Source organism: Crinia signifera, chromosome 2 (assembly GCF_055691185.1).
Source record: "Crinia signifera chromosome 2, ASM5569118v1, whole genome shotgun sequence".
NCBI classification, from domain to species: domain Eukaryota; kingdom Metazoa; phylum Chordata; class Amphibia; order Anura; family Myobatrachidae; genus Crinia; species Crinia signifera.
In genome coordinates this window covers 22,703,321-22,720,401 of record NC_139218.1, presented here as the reverse complement: position 1 = coordinate 22,720,401, position 17,081 = coordinate 22,703,321, and the positions used below count along the sequence as shown (strand labels likewise).

The 17,081-nt window shown below is 45.4% G+C and overlaps 1 protein-coding gene across 1 annotated transcript in view; it reads right to left on the bottom strand.

Annotated features, from left to right (window-relative positions):
• LOC146058692 (E3 ubiquitin-protein ligase TTC3-like) overlaps nt 1-17,081 on the bottom strand; it is a 74,004-nt gene that overhangs the window by 5,736 nt on the left and 51,187 nt on the right. The window contains exons 7-9 of the mRNA XM_083170952.1: nt 16,434-16,563; nt 15,795-15,880; nt 149-243 (exon numbers count right to left, since the gene is read on the bottom strand). Coding sequence (XP_083027078.1) covers nt 149-243; nt 15,795-15,880; nt 16,434-16,563 — 311 coding nt within the window. The remainder of the gene's footprint in view (nt 1-148; nt 244-15,794; nt 15,881-16,433; nt 16,564-17,081) is intronic.

Sequence of the window (17,081 nt, the reverse complement as noted above, 5' to 3'; positions counted from 1 at the left end):
GGGCCATACTAACTGCCAGTGAGTGTTTGAAATGGCAGTTGCTCCCCTATCTGAATTTTGAACTGTGCTGCTGCCCAGTTGTGTAGCCGCACTGCAAATAATCTATGATGACGTATGGAAAAGAGATAACACAGAGGAAGCAGCTTACCTATACTGTAGTGCAATGGAAAACGCCTCGACCGCAGCGCTGAACTGTCCTTCTGCAAACCATACATTGCCGCGATGCTTACCTTCCTCAGATATCTGGAATATCCAATAAAAATCGTCTTAACATCTGACTTTGGAAGAATTCAAAACTTCTACATGAAAATATACTGTACTGTATATAAAACTTATATTTTTCTTCCAGCCAACGGTGGATACTGGCACCTTGGGTATAGTGGGATTGGAGAACCCAGGCACCAAGGAGTTTAACTTCTGAAGTGTAACTGAGGCTGCTCCTCCACTATACCCGACCTGTTTTTTCTTGGTTCCTGAAGTAAAAGGCACCTTATATTTTGTTATTTTATCATTTTAATTTTTAACTACTTCAACAGTCAACACTACTACATTCAACACGGCAGCTGACTGCGCCATCTCCCATTTCCAGCGGTGGTTCTGGTTCATAGATAGACAATATGTCCTAGAATGTGACGGCAGATAAGAACCATTTGGCCCATCTAGTCTGCCCCTTTTTTTACCCTTCAGCTAATCTCAACCCTTTTTAATCCTTATTTCTTTGTAAGGATATTCATATGCCTATCCCAAGCATGTTTAAATTGTTCTACTGTCTTAGCCTCTACCACCTCTGATGGGAGGCTATTCCTCTTATCCACTACCCTTTCTGTGAAGTAATTTTTGGTACTTGTTTCCTAGCACGGCGCACCCGATGTCCATCGTACGCCAGCGCATCACATCGCATGCCATATAGCCACATACGATGCAATGCTTTTTTAAATTGTACAAGCACCCTGATGGGTGCTTACAATGTTAAATGCACCCCCACGCCACCCCCACTATCAATACAAAGGCGAAGCACAAACTCGAAGCGTGGCGAGCGCAGCGGTACGCGTCCTTCGTCCTTTTCATACCCCCACTATCCACGTCGGCGTGGAGTTGACATTAGATAGTGTGGCGAGTGCAGCGAGCCACCGAGACCGAAGCTTGGCGAGGGCAGCGAGCCCCACGTGGGGACGCGTATTACTTCACATGTATTCCACGTCCCCTTGCTGTGCTCTCCACACTATCTAAAATCAACTCCACGCCGACGTGGATAGTGGGGGTATGAAAAGGTCGTAGGATGCGTACCGGCGCCCCTCGCGGGCTCGCCACGCTTCGGGTTGGCGTTGATCCTGGGGGTGGCGTTGACTATGGGGGACCATTTAACATTGTAAGGACCCATCAGGGTGCTTGTACAATAAAAAATCGTATACGATCGCATCATATGCCATTGTATGGCATACGATGCGATATTTTATTGTACAATATCGCGTCGCATTGCATTGCATACCATCGTATACCTTATTTAGTATAATGGTATATGATGTGATGGGCGCCGTGCTAGGAAACAAGTACCTTAATTTTTTCTAACTATGTGCTGTGCTATTTGTGCTGACTATGCACGGCTCTCACTCAGCAGTCAGCAGCTGTTGAGACAGGGGCAGGCTCTGCAAGAATACAGAGGGTGGAGAGGGCCCTGCTGTTTGTTGATGTGTGATATAAAACACACCTAGCACCGAAGGGGCCAAGCGCTACACTTAACCCACCCTGAACTACGTACCCCCAATTGGACCAGTCAACCAATAAGTGAAGCAGCTAACCCCGACCACCGTGCGCAGGGACCCAAAAAACCTAACGATAATTTTTTCTAACATTTCCCCTAAACCTACCTCCCTCCAGCTTCAGTGCATGTCCTCGTGTTCTATTACTTCTTTTCCTTTGAAGAAAATTTCCCTTCTGTATTATGTTAAAACCTTGATATATTTGAAGATTTCTATCATGTCCCCCCTTTCCCTTCTCTGCTCCAAACTATACATGTTAAGATCTTTTAGTCTATCCAGGTAAGTTTTGTGATGTAGGCCATGCACCATTTTAGTTGCCCTTCTTTGTACACTCTCCAATGTATTTATATCCTTCTGGAGATATGGCCTCCAGAACTGGACACAGTATTCCAGATGAGGCCGTACCAATGACCTATAAAGTGGCATTATTACTTATTTTTTTCTGCTACTGATTTCTCTCCCTATGCAACCAAGCATCTGACTAGCCTTCCTCATTGCTTTGCTACATTGCTTTCCTGCCTTTAAGTCACTTGAAATAGTGACTCCTAGATCTCTTTCATCATCTGTAGTTTCCATTATAGTACCCTTGATACTATATTGAGCCTTTGTTTTTTGAGTCCCAAGTGCATAATTTTGCATTTTTTAGCATTAAACTGTAGTTGCCATGCTCTTGACCAATTCTCAAGTTTACCTAGATCATCAGTCATTTGATTTACCCCTCCTGGTGTGTCTACTCTGTTGCACATCTTTGTGTCATCTGCAAAAATGCATACTTTCCCTTCAACATAGGCGTGCGCAGCACATTTCATTAGGGGGTGCACCCAGCGGCGGAGCTTTGTTTGGGCCCCCCCCCCCCGCCGTTAATGAGGGGGCGCCCCCTCTCCCCGCCCGTCCGTCCGGCCCCCCTCCCCCCATCCCCCGCATACTTACCTGTCCTGTCCCCTCCTGGCTCCAATAAATTCTATGCAGACGGACCACAATAAAATGGCCGCCCCATACCGCAAATAGTTTCAGAGAACAGTCTGCTTTATGGGGCGGCCATTTTATCATGGTCCGTCTACATAGCATTGATTGAAGCCAGGAGGGGAGCCGGGACGCGCGGACAGGTAAGTATGCGGGGGATGGGGGGCGGGGGGATTACTATAGCACCGCGGCGCTCCCATATGCACAGCGCCCCCCCAGCGACCGCGGGGGCTGCGGTGCTATAGTTACGCCACTGGGTGCACCATTCTACTGGGCATGTCTAACACGCCCATTGGGTGTGTCTAACACTGCCAATCAGGTGTGTCTTTTGGTACTCGCTACAATATAAAATGTCTCTCAGCCACACCATAATCTCCTTCCTATTTCATTTTATTTAATTACTCTGTGTAACAATACATGCAAATAAAGTCAAAAATATTTATGGATGACACAGGTACAGTGTGTAGTGATATGACAATGGTCTAGTAAAATTAACAATGCAATACACACATAATTGAATATGTGCTCTTCTTTTAATGGAAAACAGTTCTAAAAAGCAAAAGTCTTTAGTAAAAGGTATTGCTAGTTGCTAGCTTCAGGGAGGTGTTTATAAGGGTGGGCACAGCATTAGGGGGTGCCTGTGCACCCATAACACTCAATGTGCGCACGCCTATGCGCTTCAATACCATTTGCAATGTCCCTAACAAAGATATTAAAGAGCACTGGTCCAAGTACAGATCCCTGGGGTACTCCACTGGTAACATGTCCCTCCATAGAATGCACTCAATTTACTACAACTGTCTGTTTCCTATCCTGCAACCAGGTTCTTATCTATTTAATTGTTTTATAATCCAATCCCACACTTTCAAGTTTATTTAGCAGCCTGCGATGTGGGACAGTGTCAAATGCCACATCTACGGCCCCCCCTTCATCTAGTATTTCGGTTACGGAGTCAAAAAAGTCAATAAGATTTGTTTGGCATGTGCTCCCTGCAGTAAAACCACTCTGTTCTGGATCCTGTAAATTGTTTAATTTAAAATACAGGTATTCCACTATTCTTTCTTTTAATAGTGTTTCCATTAATTTCCCAACTACTACTAAGGCTCACTGGTCTGTAGTTACTTGCTTCTTCTTTGCTTCTGCTTTTGTGCAGTGGAACTACATTTGCTCTTTTCCAGTCCTCTGGAACTGCACCTGTATCTAGTGACTGGTTGAATAAATCTGTTAATGGCGCTACCAACACATCTTTTAGTTCTTTTAGTAACCTTGGATGCTCTCCGTCTTGCCCCATTGATTTATCCACTTTCAGTCTTTAAAGTTCTGTTAGGACTTTCTCCCTAGTAAATGTACCTCCATCTACCTTATTTTTATGAATGTCCTTGCAACTTTTTTTTATTGATTTTTGCATACTGAACATAAACATAACCCCCAGAGACATACATATATGTCAGGCACAGTTGGCTTACAGTAAAATATCATCATAGTGGAATGACAGAGTATACAGAAATATATTGACAGCATAAATTGCAGCATAAGTATAAGAATAGTATTGCTAACCTAAAGATATGATATCCCAAAAAAAGTTTTGTTTCCTTTATCTACCGACTGAGCCATTTTCTCCTCAGCTTGTGCCTTGGCACGCCTGATCACTTTCTTAGCCTCTTTGTGTCTGGCAAGATACACTTCTTTGTCGTTATTATTTTGAGTCTGCTTGTATGTCCTAAAGGCCATCTTTTTTGCTTTTACACTAGTTGATATCTCTTTAGTAAACCACACTGGCTTCCTTTTCCTGGTACTTTTCTTAACCCTTTTGATATAAAGGTCCGTTGCATTTAGTATTGCACTTTTAAATTTTCTCCACCTCTCCTGTACTCCTTTCAAGTTCATCCAATCCGTTAATGAATCGCTTAAACATCTCCCCATTTTTTGCAAAGTCAGCATTCCTAATATCCAACACCTTAGTTTTTGTGTGACTGGAGTTGGACCCTGCCTTGATACTAAACCATACTGCTTGATGATCACTGGATCCCAGGTTCTCACCCACATATATGTCTGATATCCTGTCACCATTTGTGAGTATTAAATCTAATATTGAGTCTTTGCGAGTAGGCTCCCTCACCAATTGCTTGAGCGATGCTCCCTGTAGGGAATTTAGAAATTTGCCACTTGTAGATGATCTTGCAAAAGACTCCTCCCAATTCACATCAGGTAGATTAAAGTCTCCCATGATTATGACCTCTCCTTTTAAAGCCATTTTAGTGACATCAAGCAATAGGCTCCTGTCCAAATCCTGCCCCTGGCCTGGTGGCCTATAGATTACCCCAGTGCGAATAGTGTCCTTCTCCCCCATTTCTATGGTCACCCAAAGGGCCTCAGTTTTTTCTTCAATGTTTTGTATTAAAGTAGTATTTATGCTTTTCTTTACATACATTGCTACCCCTCCTCCGATTCTTCCCATTCTGTCCTTCCGAAATAAATTGTATCCTGGTATAGCTATGTCCCAGTCATGATTCTCATTACACCATGTCTCTGTAATAGCCACAATGTCTAGGTCATCCTTTGTCAGTATTGCAATTAGCTCAGGAATTTTGTCTCCTAGGCTTCTAGCGTTTGAACACATAGTTTTACAATTTTTGCCTGAGCATCTGTTATTCCTATGTCTATTTTTAAACTGGCTTGTTCTTACTTCCCCATCCATGTCGACGAGAGTAGCTACCACTAATTATGGGTCCATGTCCACAGTTGTATACAAAAAAAAAATAGTGAAACACTTTTTATGTTTCTACCTTTTCCATGTCAACACTCTGACCCTGTCGACCTATTGCATTTTGACCTTTTGGGGTTGAGCTATTGACTGTCTATCTAGACACTATTTAATAAGCCACATCCTTCTGGCAGGTATAAATCATTGGATAGACAGCAACTAGGTCGACAAGCATTAGGTCGACACCACTGGGTCGACATGGCTTAGGTCGACAGGGTCATTAGGTCGATATGGGGAAGATCGCCAGTCAAAAGGTCGACATGTTTTTATTTTTCACTTTTTTGCCCCCGAATGTCAACACAGTTGACATGGACACTGAAACGTAGCACCACGTGTGCTCTCCATGCTTCAGGCACACTATTTTATTCTCCCACTATGTCCTAGTGGATGGTAGGGCATGAAATACTGCATGTCGGCACGTCAGCTCAAAAAAAAGTGAAAAACCCCATGTTGACCTTTTGACTGTCAACCTTTAACATGTCGACCTAATAACCCATGTTGACCTTCAGTCATGTCGACCTAATGCTTGTAGACCTAGTGACCGTATCCCCTCCTGGCGGATGGACCTTAAAGCCACCCTTACCGACCACCTCCCAGTACTGGTGTGGTTTGATACCAGCAGACCTGGTAGCGGTGCTCCATTCTCTCTGAGCAACCGCTAGACAACCAGTGATTATAGGCCATTTACTAGGGATTATTAAAGCGGCGTCCTTGGGGTTCCAGGAGGGGATGGTTCCCTTCTTGTAGCTCCATTCCCTTGGCTGTGTCCTGACCTAGGTTTCCCACCAAGGGAAATATCTCCTCCCTCCTCACTGGGGCCCTTATTCTACTCGGCTCGGTACGGCCCGCGTGCGGCCGTACCGCCGATGTTTTTGTTCTGCACATGCGCAGAGGTCATTCTGCGCATGTGCAGCCCCCTTCGCCGCAGACGGATTTCGTCCGCCGCAAAGGGGGCGTATAGGGGCGTGAGGGGCTTCAGCCCCTCATTTCCCTATGTGTACGCCCCGCGTTTCATGGGCGTTCCCATGAAAACGCGGGGCGTATGCATGGTAATGAGGGCATGACGCCCTCATTACCATGACATGGGGGCGGAAAGCTGACGTCGCCGGATGTCAGCTTTCAGCCCCCTTTCAAGCTCCCACACGGACGATTGTCCGTGTGGTCTGAGCTTGCGGGAGCTGCCGCGGCGTGCGGGCCTGCCTTCGATGGTCGTCGACCATCGAAGGCAGGGGGCAGCTCCCACCATGGTGGAGGCGTAGCCTCCACCATTTTTGTGCGGATCGCCAGCCGTCCGTGTACGGACGGCCGTGGCGATCCGTCGGGTGGGCGGCCCTTGGTTTGTGCGGTCGGAGCCCCGTGTGCGGCTCTGACCGCACCAACCAGAATAAGGGCCTGGGTTTGGTGGCCATTTTACATCATTAGGAGCCTGGCTGTCCAGCGGAGAAGAGTGACAGCTTCTACCCCCTTATACCTCCCCGTCCTGGTGTCAGGTTAACGTGTCCATAACCTAATTTCTTTGTGGAAATGTAGGCTCCTAAAGACCTGTGTACTATATTTTGAGAATTGGTACTTTCATACTGTTAGAGAAATAATAAAATTATATGGTACTTGTTTCCTATCTGGGCGCCCACTAAGTTAATTGCGCACCATGCTATTCTCCGTAGAGAAATCGGATCGCATCGCATCGTACACATACACGATATTGAACGATGCGATGCGATGCGATCCGATTCGATTTCCCATAGGAAACAATGTTAAATGGCTCAATTTAGCCAAATTATCATAGGAACAATAGTAAATGGGCCAAAAACACCCCTGAACATTGAAATGTCCCCCCAAAAGTAGTTGACGCCACCCCGCCATCAACGTGAACCCGAAGCGTGGCGAGCGCAGCGAGCCCGCGAGGGGCGGCGGTACGCGTCCTCCGACCTTTTCATGCCCTACTATCCACGTCGGCGTGGAGTGAGAATAGAATAGTGTGGCGAGCGCAGCGAGCCACCGAGCCCGAAGCGTGGCGAGCGCAGCGCGCCCCGCGAGGGGACACGGATACCTTCACAGGTAAACGCGTCCCTTCGCGGGCTTCCCAGGTGTCCGCGTCGCCCGCGAGGGGACGCGTATAACTGTGAAGGTATCCGCGTCCCCTCGCGGGGCTCGCTGCGCTCGCCACGCTTCGGGCTCGGTGGCTCGCTGCGCTCGCCACACTATTCTATTCTCACTCCACGCCGACGTGGATAGTAGGGCATGAAAAGGTCGGAGGACGCGTACCGCCGCCCCTCGCGGGCTCGCTGCGCTCGCCACGCTTCGGGTTCACGTTGATGGCGGGGTGGCGTAAACTACTTTTGGGGGGACATTTCAATGTTCAGGGGTGTTTTTGGCCCATTTACTATTGTTCCTATGAGAATTTGGCTAAATTGAGCCATTTCACATTGTTTCCTATGGGAAATCGAATCGGATCGCATCGCATCGCATCGCATCGTTCAATATCGTGTGTGTGTACGATGCGATGCGATCCGATTTCATTACGGTGCCGTACGTAGAAATCCTGGGCGCCCAGATAGGAAACAAGTACCAATTATATCTATCACTTGAATACCTTAATCTGTATTGTAATATTGTGGATTACTGTTACCTTTAACAGTAACCAGGCTGTGTTGGGGTAACAGTATCGTAACGCTTGGGCTGCACACAAACACTTGCTCAGCCTGCAAGGAAAGTTTTTCCTGTTAGAAGCAAGAACATACAGGGCTTTTCTAAACTCTGTCCCTCATGGGACCAAACTGGACAATCTCACAATCTTCGGCCATGAAGGCGCTGGCTTCCCAGCAGGTAACTTCTCATCTGCCTGAACCATCTGCATCTCAGGCAGCTGTACAGCTTGCACAAGTACCACAACCCGGTACAAAACTAGCATGGGTTCAGGATCTATCACAGCCTGTGCCGCTCTACAGCAGGCCCTGGGTTCCTTGGTCACACATAGATGCAAGCCCTCTGTTTTTTCACAGAAGGAGTATCCTGGAAGAGTCGTTAGGAGAAGACACTTGGTGGAGCACACATTTTCCGTGCAGGAAAATCACATGACTCAGGCCGGAGTGGATAGTCTGCGTAAGTCATTGGGACTGACTATTACAAATTAAGGTCGCAGATACCCAGCCCTCTTCTGAGGTCCCTCTCTTTAAGAGAAAGAAGGACCCCATGGTTTTCCCACCTTCCACTCAGTTAGAAGTTTTTTTTAAGGAGGTCTAGACATAAACGAACAATAAGTTCCTGTTGTCCTGATCAATCTCTTCCTTCTACTCACTCTCGGAGGTGGAGCAGAAGAAATGGAAAACTCCCCTTCCCATGGGCGCATTTCTAGAGTGGTTAAGTTACCAACTGGAGCCGGCTTATCCACGCCAGTGATCAACAGGAGACCCCCAGTGCCCTGGCATCTACAACGCAAGCCGTTCTCTCGCAGAAGAGATAAAACCAGAGCGGCCTGGGTGAGTCTACCTGCACCTCACATTATTCCTCCTAGTCCCCGGCAGTTCAGCGGCTTCCATCTGGCTGTGCGCCGAAGGTGGACTGCTCGCTTACTGTATAAAGCACATCAGCTGATTGTCAACAGGTGGCGACAGTCGACAGTGCAGCTTGAGCGTTCCACGGACAGGATGGACTATATTTACAAAATCTATAAAAAAAACAGCTACTAAATATCCTTTCAGTCTCCCTGGAAAATATCTTCAAGCTTCATACAGTGAGCGATTAAGCTAATTGTAATTTACAACTAAGGAGAGTTCATTTGCACTACCAATTACTAGGACTATTATTTGCTGCAATTACCTTTATACTAATATGCGTTGCTCCTTTTATCTTCATTTTTAATATATGTCTTTTTTATTATAAATTTGTACTTATGGTATAACCATTTTTTTTTTATATGTTTACAACAATAAATTTACAAACGCTTTGAATTAATTCCAATTGTGTGGCGCTCTCTGAATACATGTGTGTATTCACATGTGTCCATCTGTTTATTGTTCCATCCCAACAAACCCTCCAATTTGTTAATTGGGAGCAGCCGTCCAACTGTTTAATATAATCTCTTTTTCCAAGGATGAAATAGAGTGTTTGCGCCCGATTGGTTGGTTCAACCTAAGGTTTTATAGGTGCAAGCCCTCTGTTTTTTCACAGAAGGAGTTTCCTGGAAGAGTCGTTAGGAGAAGACACTTGGTAGAGCACACATTTTCCGTGCAGGAAAATCACATGACTAAGGCCGGAGTGGATAGTCTGCGTAAGTCATTGGGACTGACCATTATAAATTAAGGTCGCAGATACCCAGCCCTCTTCTGAGGTCCCTTTCTTTAAGAAAAAGAAGGACCCCATGGTTTTCCCACCTTCCACTCAGAATTTTTTTTTTTAAGAGGTCTAGACATAACCGAACAAGAAGTTCCTGTTGTCCTGATGAATCTCTTCCTTCTCACTCTCGGAGGTGGAGCAGAAGAAATGGAAAATTCCCCTTCCCATGGACGCATTTCTAGAGTGGTTAAGTTTACCACTTTTTCATATTCCAGATGTCACGTCTTTCAGAGGGGATTCGGTCGTAAAGTGAAAAAGGTCAACATGCATTAGGTCGACACAAGCAAAAGGTTGACATGAGTTTTTCACAATTTTTCTTTTAAAAAAAAGGACATGTCCATACTTTACCATCCCAGTGAACATGGAGGGGGGAAATAAATGTGCTCAAAACATGGCAAGTGAAGCCTATCCGGTGTTCATGTTGACCCTATGGGCAGTATTCAATGAGAAAAATTTGCCGTGTTTTATGGCGAATTTGTGCTTTTTTCGCATTGGATGGAGAATTTTGGTCTAAAAAAGTGAACCACCCTATTCAATGTGACATCTTTTCATGGAGAAGTGGAATGTGAACTTTTAAAATAAAAGGTTTTTTTTTTTAATTTTGGTGTAAAAAAATCAGGGATTTTATTCTGTGAAGGGGCATGCTATTTTTATTCATGTGCACATGAATATATATTTAATTTAAAATTATTATTTTTTTTACACATAACAGCCAGCAGGGGGCTGGAGCCGAGAGCCACTCATTAGATATTCATATATTCACTGCACCCGATCATTACATATGCACGATCGGGACCAGTGAATATACCCGGTCCCCTGCTGGCTCTGGGGGGGGGGGGGGGGGCAGCTTGTGCTGCCTGGGTCCCGGGGAGCCCTCCTTCCCTCCACATACATTCTGGGGCAGGCAGGGAGACTTACATCTCCCTGCCTGCCACCGTCCTAAGGCTCCCTGCAGCGGACGCTCGTCTGCTGCAGGGGTTAAGATTCGCCGCCAGGGGCAATGAGCCCCTGCGACATTGAATAGTGTCTAAAGACCCGTGACGGAGAATCTCCAAACATGGAGAATCTCCGTAAAAACACAGCGAGTGCATGGCGAGAGAAAAAAACCTCTCGCCATGCAAGGAGAAAATTCTCATTGAATACTGTCCTTTGTCTGTTTCAACCTGTTTGGTGTGGCGACTAAATGACTGTCAACCTTAATACTGACAAAAAACTTCAATAGTTTTTAAAGGTCAATGTTCACAAATTTGGGTCTTAATGGCAATAGGCAGCTGGGCCAATTACCTGGCAGAAGGGCCTTCAAATGAGAGTTTGACACTCTGACCTGCTAGCCCTCTTTGGTAACATCAGGGAAGCAGGCAGATATTTCAGTGAAATGTCCCTGGAATTGGCATCTTCAAAGTTATTCCTTCCTAGGTAGCGGCATGGAGGGCAGACACTGAATCAAAAAGAAGCTTTTTCCTTTTCAAGGAATGTTCTTTTTGGCCAAATCACTTTCCCCTAAACCCTTAAAATCCAGGAAACTTGACTGGTCACAGTCAGGCCTCCAAGCAGTCCACCCCATGGTTGTTCCAGGGTGACCAGTCGTCTTCTTCACTTCGCAGAAGATTGGCTAAAGTCAGTTTCTGGCTCATATGTGTCCAGCATCTCATGTATACGCCCTTACCTTTTTGGACAGACTGCCTGTTCAGTTTTTTCCACCTGTCTGCCTACAGACATCAAAATGGCTACCAAGCTGCTGTCTTCCATTGCTACCCTTCTAGGAGCAGCAGTAATTATTCTGGTCCCACTGCCTCAGACGAGAACAGGATTTTACTCTAGACTGTTCTTGGTTCGGAAACCCAATGGTTCCTTTCGCCCTATATTCAACCTGAAAAGGTTCAATCAGTTTCTTTGGGTTCACAAGTTCAGGATGGAGTCCCTTTGTTCCATTATGCAGGCTTTGGAACCAGGAGACTTTATGGCTTCCTTAGATATTTAGGACGCTACCTGCACATCTGAATTCGAAATGATCAGTGTTTTCTGTGTCTCAAGAAAATGTAGTTTAACCAAGCGCAGGTCACCAGTTACAGTACCAGCTGCCGTTTATAAGGGATACTCAACCCTTAAGTATAAACCAGAAGACAACCACAAGATGTAAACGGCGCTAATGGACTGTAACACAAGTATCTGAATACATTTTAAATTATTTATTTTTCACAATAAAAAATTGATTTCAGCAATACCACCGGCCGGTGAGACAATTTCATACACTTTGTATACAATCAAATAAAATTATATAATGACTAAATATCGAATAATAAAGATAATAAAGATAAAAGATCTAATTTATGTACTACAGCAAACACAACTTAGTATATTCGCTGGCGAGACCTCCAATAATGCGCCCAGTTGGATTTTAGAAACACACAATAGGTTAGGTCCTTTGTTAGTATGGCCACATAAATTGCCTTTTGAAGCAGCTCATTAGTGCAGTGCTGTATGTATAAAAATTGCTTATACTTAAGTTCCGTTTTCTAGGGACTATAAATTTGTAATCCACTTTGGGTGACTATTGCACTCCTGGAGCGGGTCCCTGGCTGCTGGTCTTACCGATGGTGCAGCCTTCTCAAGGACTCCCAGCTCCGGCTTCTGTCTCCCAGGCTCCAGTGGTAGTGCGACAGGCAGTAGATTGATGACGCGTTTCCCCGCCTCTCCTCGTCAGCGGCTTCATCTGTGTCTCGCTGTACAGGCAAAATACTACCAATTTCAGGGTCTACCTTTAGACCGTTCCACAGCACCAATAGTGTTTACAGAGGTGGTGGCATCTCACCTTTGCCTTCAGGGTGTAAGGATTCTTCCATAGCATACCTTCTAATGGCTCCATCATAGAAATTGCTTGTGGATCATCTACATCCAACAGTACATTGGATTCACAACCACGGCTGGCTCAAACTGGTGAAAATCCAGTCTGACTCCATCCAGGGACATGCTTCACTTTGGGGCATTATTGGACACCAGTGCCCTCTTACTAACAAGAGGAAGAATCTTTAGGTCTTTGTAAGAGAAATACATGGTTTCCCCCAGCACACAGAATGATATCAGTAACCAGATTTACATACTACATAATAATAGAATTCAGAGATCTTCGTTACATAAATTTGCAAATATATAAATAAGCCCCAACTCAACTTCTCACACTGTCAACTAGAAGAAGTGCATCTCTCACTTCTACGGTGGCTACAATTATCACACCTGACCAAAGGCCATTTAATTTAAAGCCATGACAGGGTACTTCTTACCACAGATGCCAAACTCAGAGGATGGCGAGTAATGGTGGAGAATCAGTCTTTTCAGGGTTGTTTGTCAGCCCAGGAAGCATGTCTCCCCATCAATGACCTAGAACTATGCACAATTTACGGTGCCCTCTGTCAAGCAGGGTTGCCTTCGGTCAAGCAGACAGACAACGCAACGGCCGTCACATACATAAAAAATAAGGTCGGCACCAAAAGCTGGGCCACATGCAAGAGGTCAATGAGCCGAGGAGTTAATGCCAGCCCTGTTGTCAGTTTACATTCCAGGGGTCCAAAACTAGTTAGCAGACATCCTCAGTCAGCAGGATGTCCATTCTGGAGAATGATCGCTTCACCCTAAGGTGTTTTACCTCCTGACAATTCGCTGGAGTCAGCCTCAAGCAGATCTAATGGCCCTCCTGCCACAACCACAAACTCCCATAGTATGGATCAAAAACATTGATGTAGCGGCTTGCCTGGTGGACGTGCTCTCGGCTCCATGGCCCTTTCAGAAAATGTACCTTTTTTCCCCAGATTCATCTTCTCCCAAAGATTCTGCATTTGTTGAAACAGGACTTAGGCCCTTATTCTAGTTCATTCTTTCTGACAAATTCCTTCTTAGATGGGCAAAACCATGTGCACTGCAGGTGGGGCAGATGTAACTTGTGCAGAGAGAAATCGATCTGGGTGGGGTTTTACTTCAAAGTGAGATCTATATTGCAGTGTAAAATAAAGCAGCCAGTATTTACCCTGCACAGAAACCAAATAACTCACCCAAATCTAATTCTCTCTGCACAAGTTATATCTGCCCCACCCGCAGTGCACATGGTTTTGTCCATCTACGAAGGAATTTGTCAGAAAGAATGAACTAGAATAACCCCCTTAGTCACATCCATTTTAATCACCCCCCAAAGTTGCAGCATAGGGTGGTCCACTCTTCCACTATACTTTCTTACAGGGGATGTTACTTCTTCATATTCCCGTTACACCTCCAGTACATCCATGGTATTTCTCATCTTGTTCTTCAGAAAGCTCCTTTGATATCCACTGGCGTACCTGAAATACGATTTTTCTATTGGCTACTGCTTTGGCTTGTAGAGTCTCTGATTTGGGTGCGCTCTCTCATCCATCCCCGTTCCTGGTGGTGCTCTGCGCACTAGACCTGACTATTTTCCCAAGGTCTCGTGATTCCCTATGAACCAATTATCATGCCGGCTTTTTGCCTGCAGGTTCTCCGGATGCTGCGGAATCTCTGGAAACTATGTGCCCTGCACATTAATGTTCGCAGGACAGACACATTTTGTAAGACTGTAAATATCATAAAGTACAAATAAAAGAGTCAAACAGGGATGGGCTGCTCCTAAGCAGATACTAACTTGTTGGTTATGTGTTGTTGTTCGGTAGGCCTATCTGTTGGCTGGGAGGTAGGATCCGGGCTTCAGTAAGGGCTCATTCCGCTCTGTCGGTTGGACCAGCTTTGCAGGGCCGCTACTCGGTCTTCTGTGAATACTTTCATTAAATGTTATAGTTTCTACATCTCCGTCTCAGTAGCTTCTGCTTTTGGGCGTGGGGTCTTGAGTGCAGCTTGTAGTGTTCCTGTCCGTAAGAGACATCCTATAATCCCAGTATCCACGTTAAGCTGCCCGAAAAATGGGGATATTTATTACCTGTAAAAATCATTTTTTTCTGAAGCAATGGTGGATCCTGGGCACCCTCTGTCACGCTCCTTCTGGGCAGGGTTCCTTCTTCCAAGGCTAGCAGTGTATATATGTATGGAGGGAGGAAGGGTGAGGTTGCTTCATGGAGGCCGCAACATGAAGCCAAAGTGACATGACAACTGATAACGTTGCCTAGTTGAGTTTGATGTTGCCCATAGCAACCACCCTTTTCATTTCAAGAAGCTTTAGTAAATTTACCTCATAATGTGGGCTAAATCACAACATTCCTGAGAATACAGCCTACCAGCATGGAAAGAATTACGCTCTACACCCGTACGGTTCTGGTATAGCGGTGTCTAGATCAACAATCACTCTTGCTCGAACGAGTCAACCGGATACGCACTCGTACCATGGTCAGAAAGAGTGATTTAGGGGTTCCCCTAGGATGGCCAGTCACATAATTTGTAGTTCGGTTGAGGCATTCGCCAGCATGAAGACTTTAATAAATTGCAGAAGGTTCTGCAAATGCTAATCTCTGGGGAAAATTGTTCCAAAAAATGTGCTCACCATGGGATCATCTATATATGTCTAGTGTCCGTGAGTCTCCAAAACACTGCCATCTGCTGGCAGAGAGTGAAACTACACATCTCTAACACATGCACAAACACAGAAGGTAGCAGACTAGATTTCGAAGCTTTTGCATCGAGTGGGCTTACTAGTAATAAATAGGCCCCTTACTGCTAATACATTGATCGAATACACCACCATGTTCCTACTCAGAATAGAGCCACCAGTGGCAAGTCCTCAGTGGAGGACTGTACAGAATTTATATTATCCCCAATGCACAGACCATGATGAGTATCCAGTAGTCAGTCACTCCTCCCTTCATTGTCAAGTAGGTAACCCTAAGACCAGCTGACTGGCATAACTGCTGTAGTTCTACAATACGGCAGCAGAAAGATTAGAAATAGACATTATCATGTCTTCTTTGGTTGTTGGCTGAGGGAAATGTTTAATGAAAGCCTTGGTAATATCTCCGTACCTCTTCACACGTAAAACACACAGACAGTTTGTCCTGCTCCACCAGCGTCAGGCAATCCTCTCCCATCCTGTTCAGATAAAAAGAACCTGTAGATCGGGGGAAATAAAGGAGAAGGCCTCAGTATGGGCATGGCCAGGCACACTGGGTCTGATTCTGAGTCAGATGAACCACGCGAACAGAACGGTTGCATTCTGTGGAGAGTTTTGGGCGTGTAAGCCAAGTTTCTTGCTTATTCATCGTGTGCGGGTGGAAATAAAACACCCGAGCCAGGCAAATATTTTGCATGGGGTGAGCGTAAGCCCAAATACTAGAAGTCAGCGCATGGTGGGCAGAATGGGATTTTACATGCAGAACCGCAGATCATCTGCAGATCATGGTGGAATCTCTCATTAGCATAGGAAACAGGCAGCCGTATGGGCATCGGACTCCGAACCAAACCTATAGAGCAGGCACGTCCAAACGGCGGCGCTCCAGCTGTTGTGAAACTACACAACCCAGCATGCCAAAACTGTGGCAAGGCATGATGGGACTTGTAGTTTCACAACAGCTGGAGGGCCATAGTTTGTACGTGCCCGCTACAGAGGTACCTGTGTACAGCATATACGTCCACCCTGAATGGAATGGGGTTCCCGTACTTACACTCTTTAAAGAAGGTCTGTAGAACCTTATTACGGCGATGATCATCCTGTGACTCCAGCTTCTTGTAGACACTTTCGTCTCTAGTGGCCTGCACCCAGTTCATGGCTTCCTGTATGACTTCAGGTTTAGACTGAAAGAAAGCAGGAACCAGTATAACACAAGTCTTGGTACTTAGACGGGTTTCACATGCAATAATAAATTCAGTCCAAATGTCCCAATAACGTATCCACAGTACATTTTCCCCTTTAAAATACATGCTCACAAATTTAAAAGAAAACACGATAAGACGCCATCGGAGGACAGAGATACGTAACGGAAGTGCAACGGTGTCTTAAGATTTTATTAACACACTACACAATGGTCTCATACATGCTTTGATAAAGGCTTTTGATATTGGCCCAAAAAGCAGCGCGTTAGGCGCACTCCCTCACACCATCGATGTTGGGCCATACTGACAGTCATCAAATGTACATCAAGTAACAGGATGTGAAATAAGAAGTCTTTGAGAGTGATACAGTACCAACCAATCAGCCCCTAACTGCCACCTTACTGACAGTGTTTAATAAATAGGATTTTAATACCTAGCAGTAAATCCTTTTCTCGGAGTCCATATGGAATCGTTCATGACGATGTGGAAAAGAGAGTATC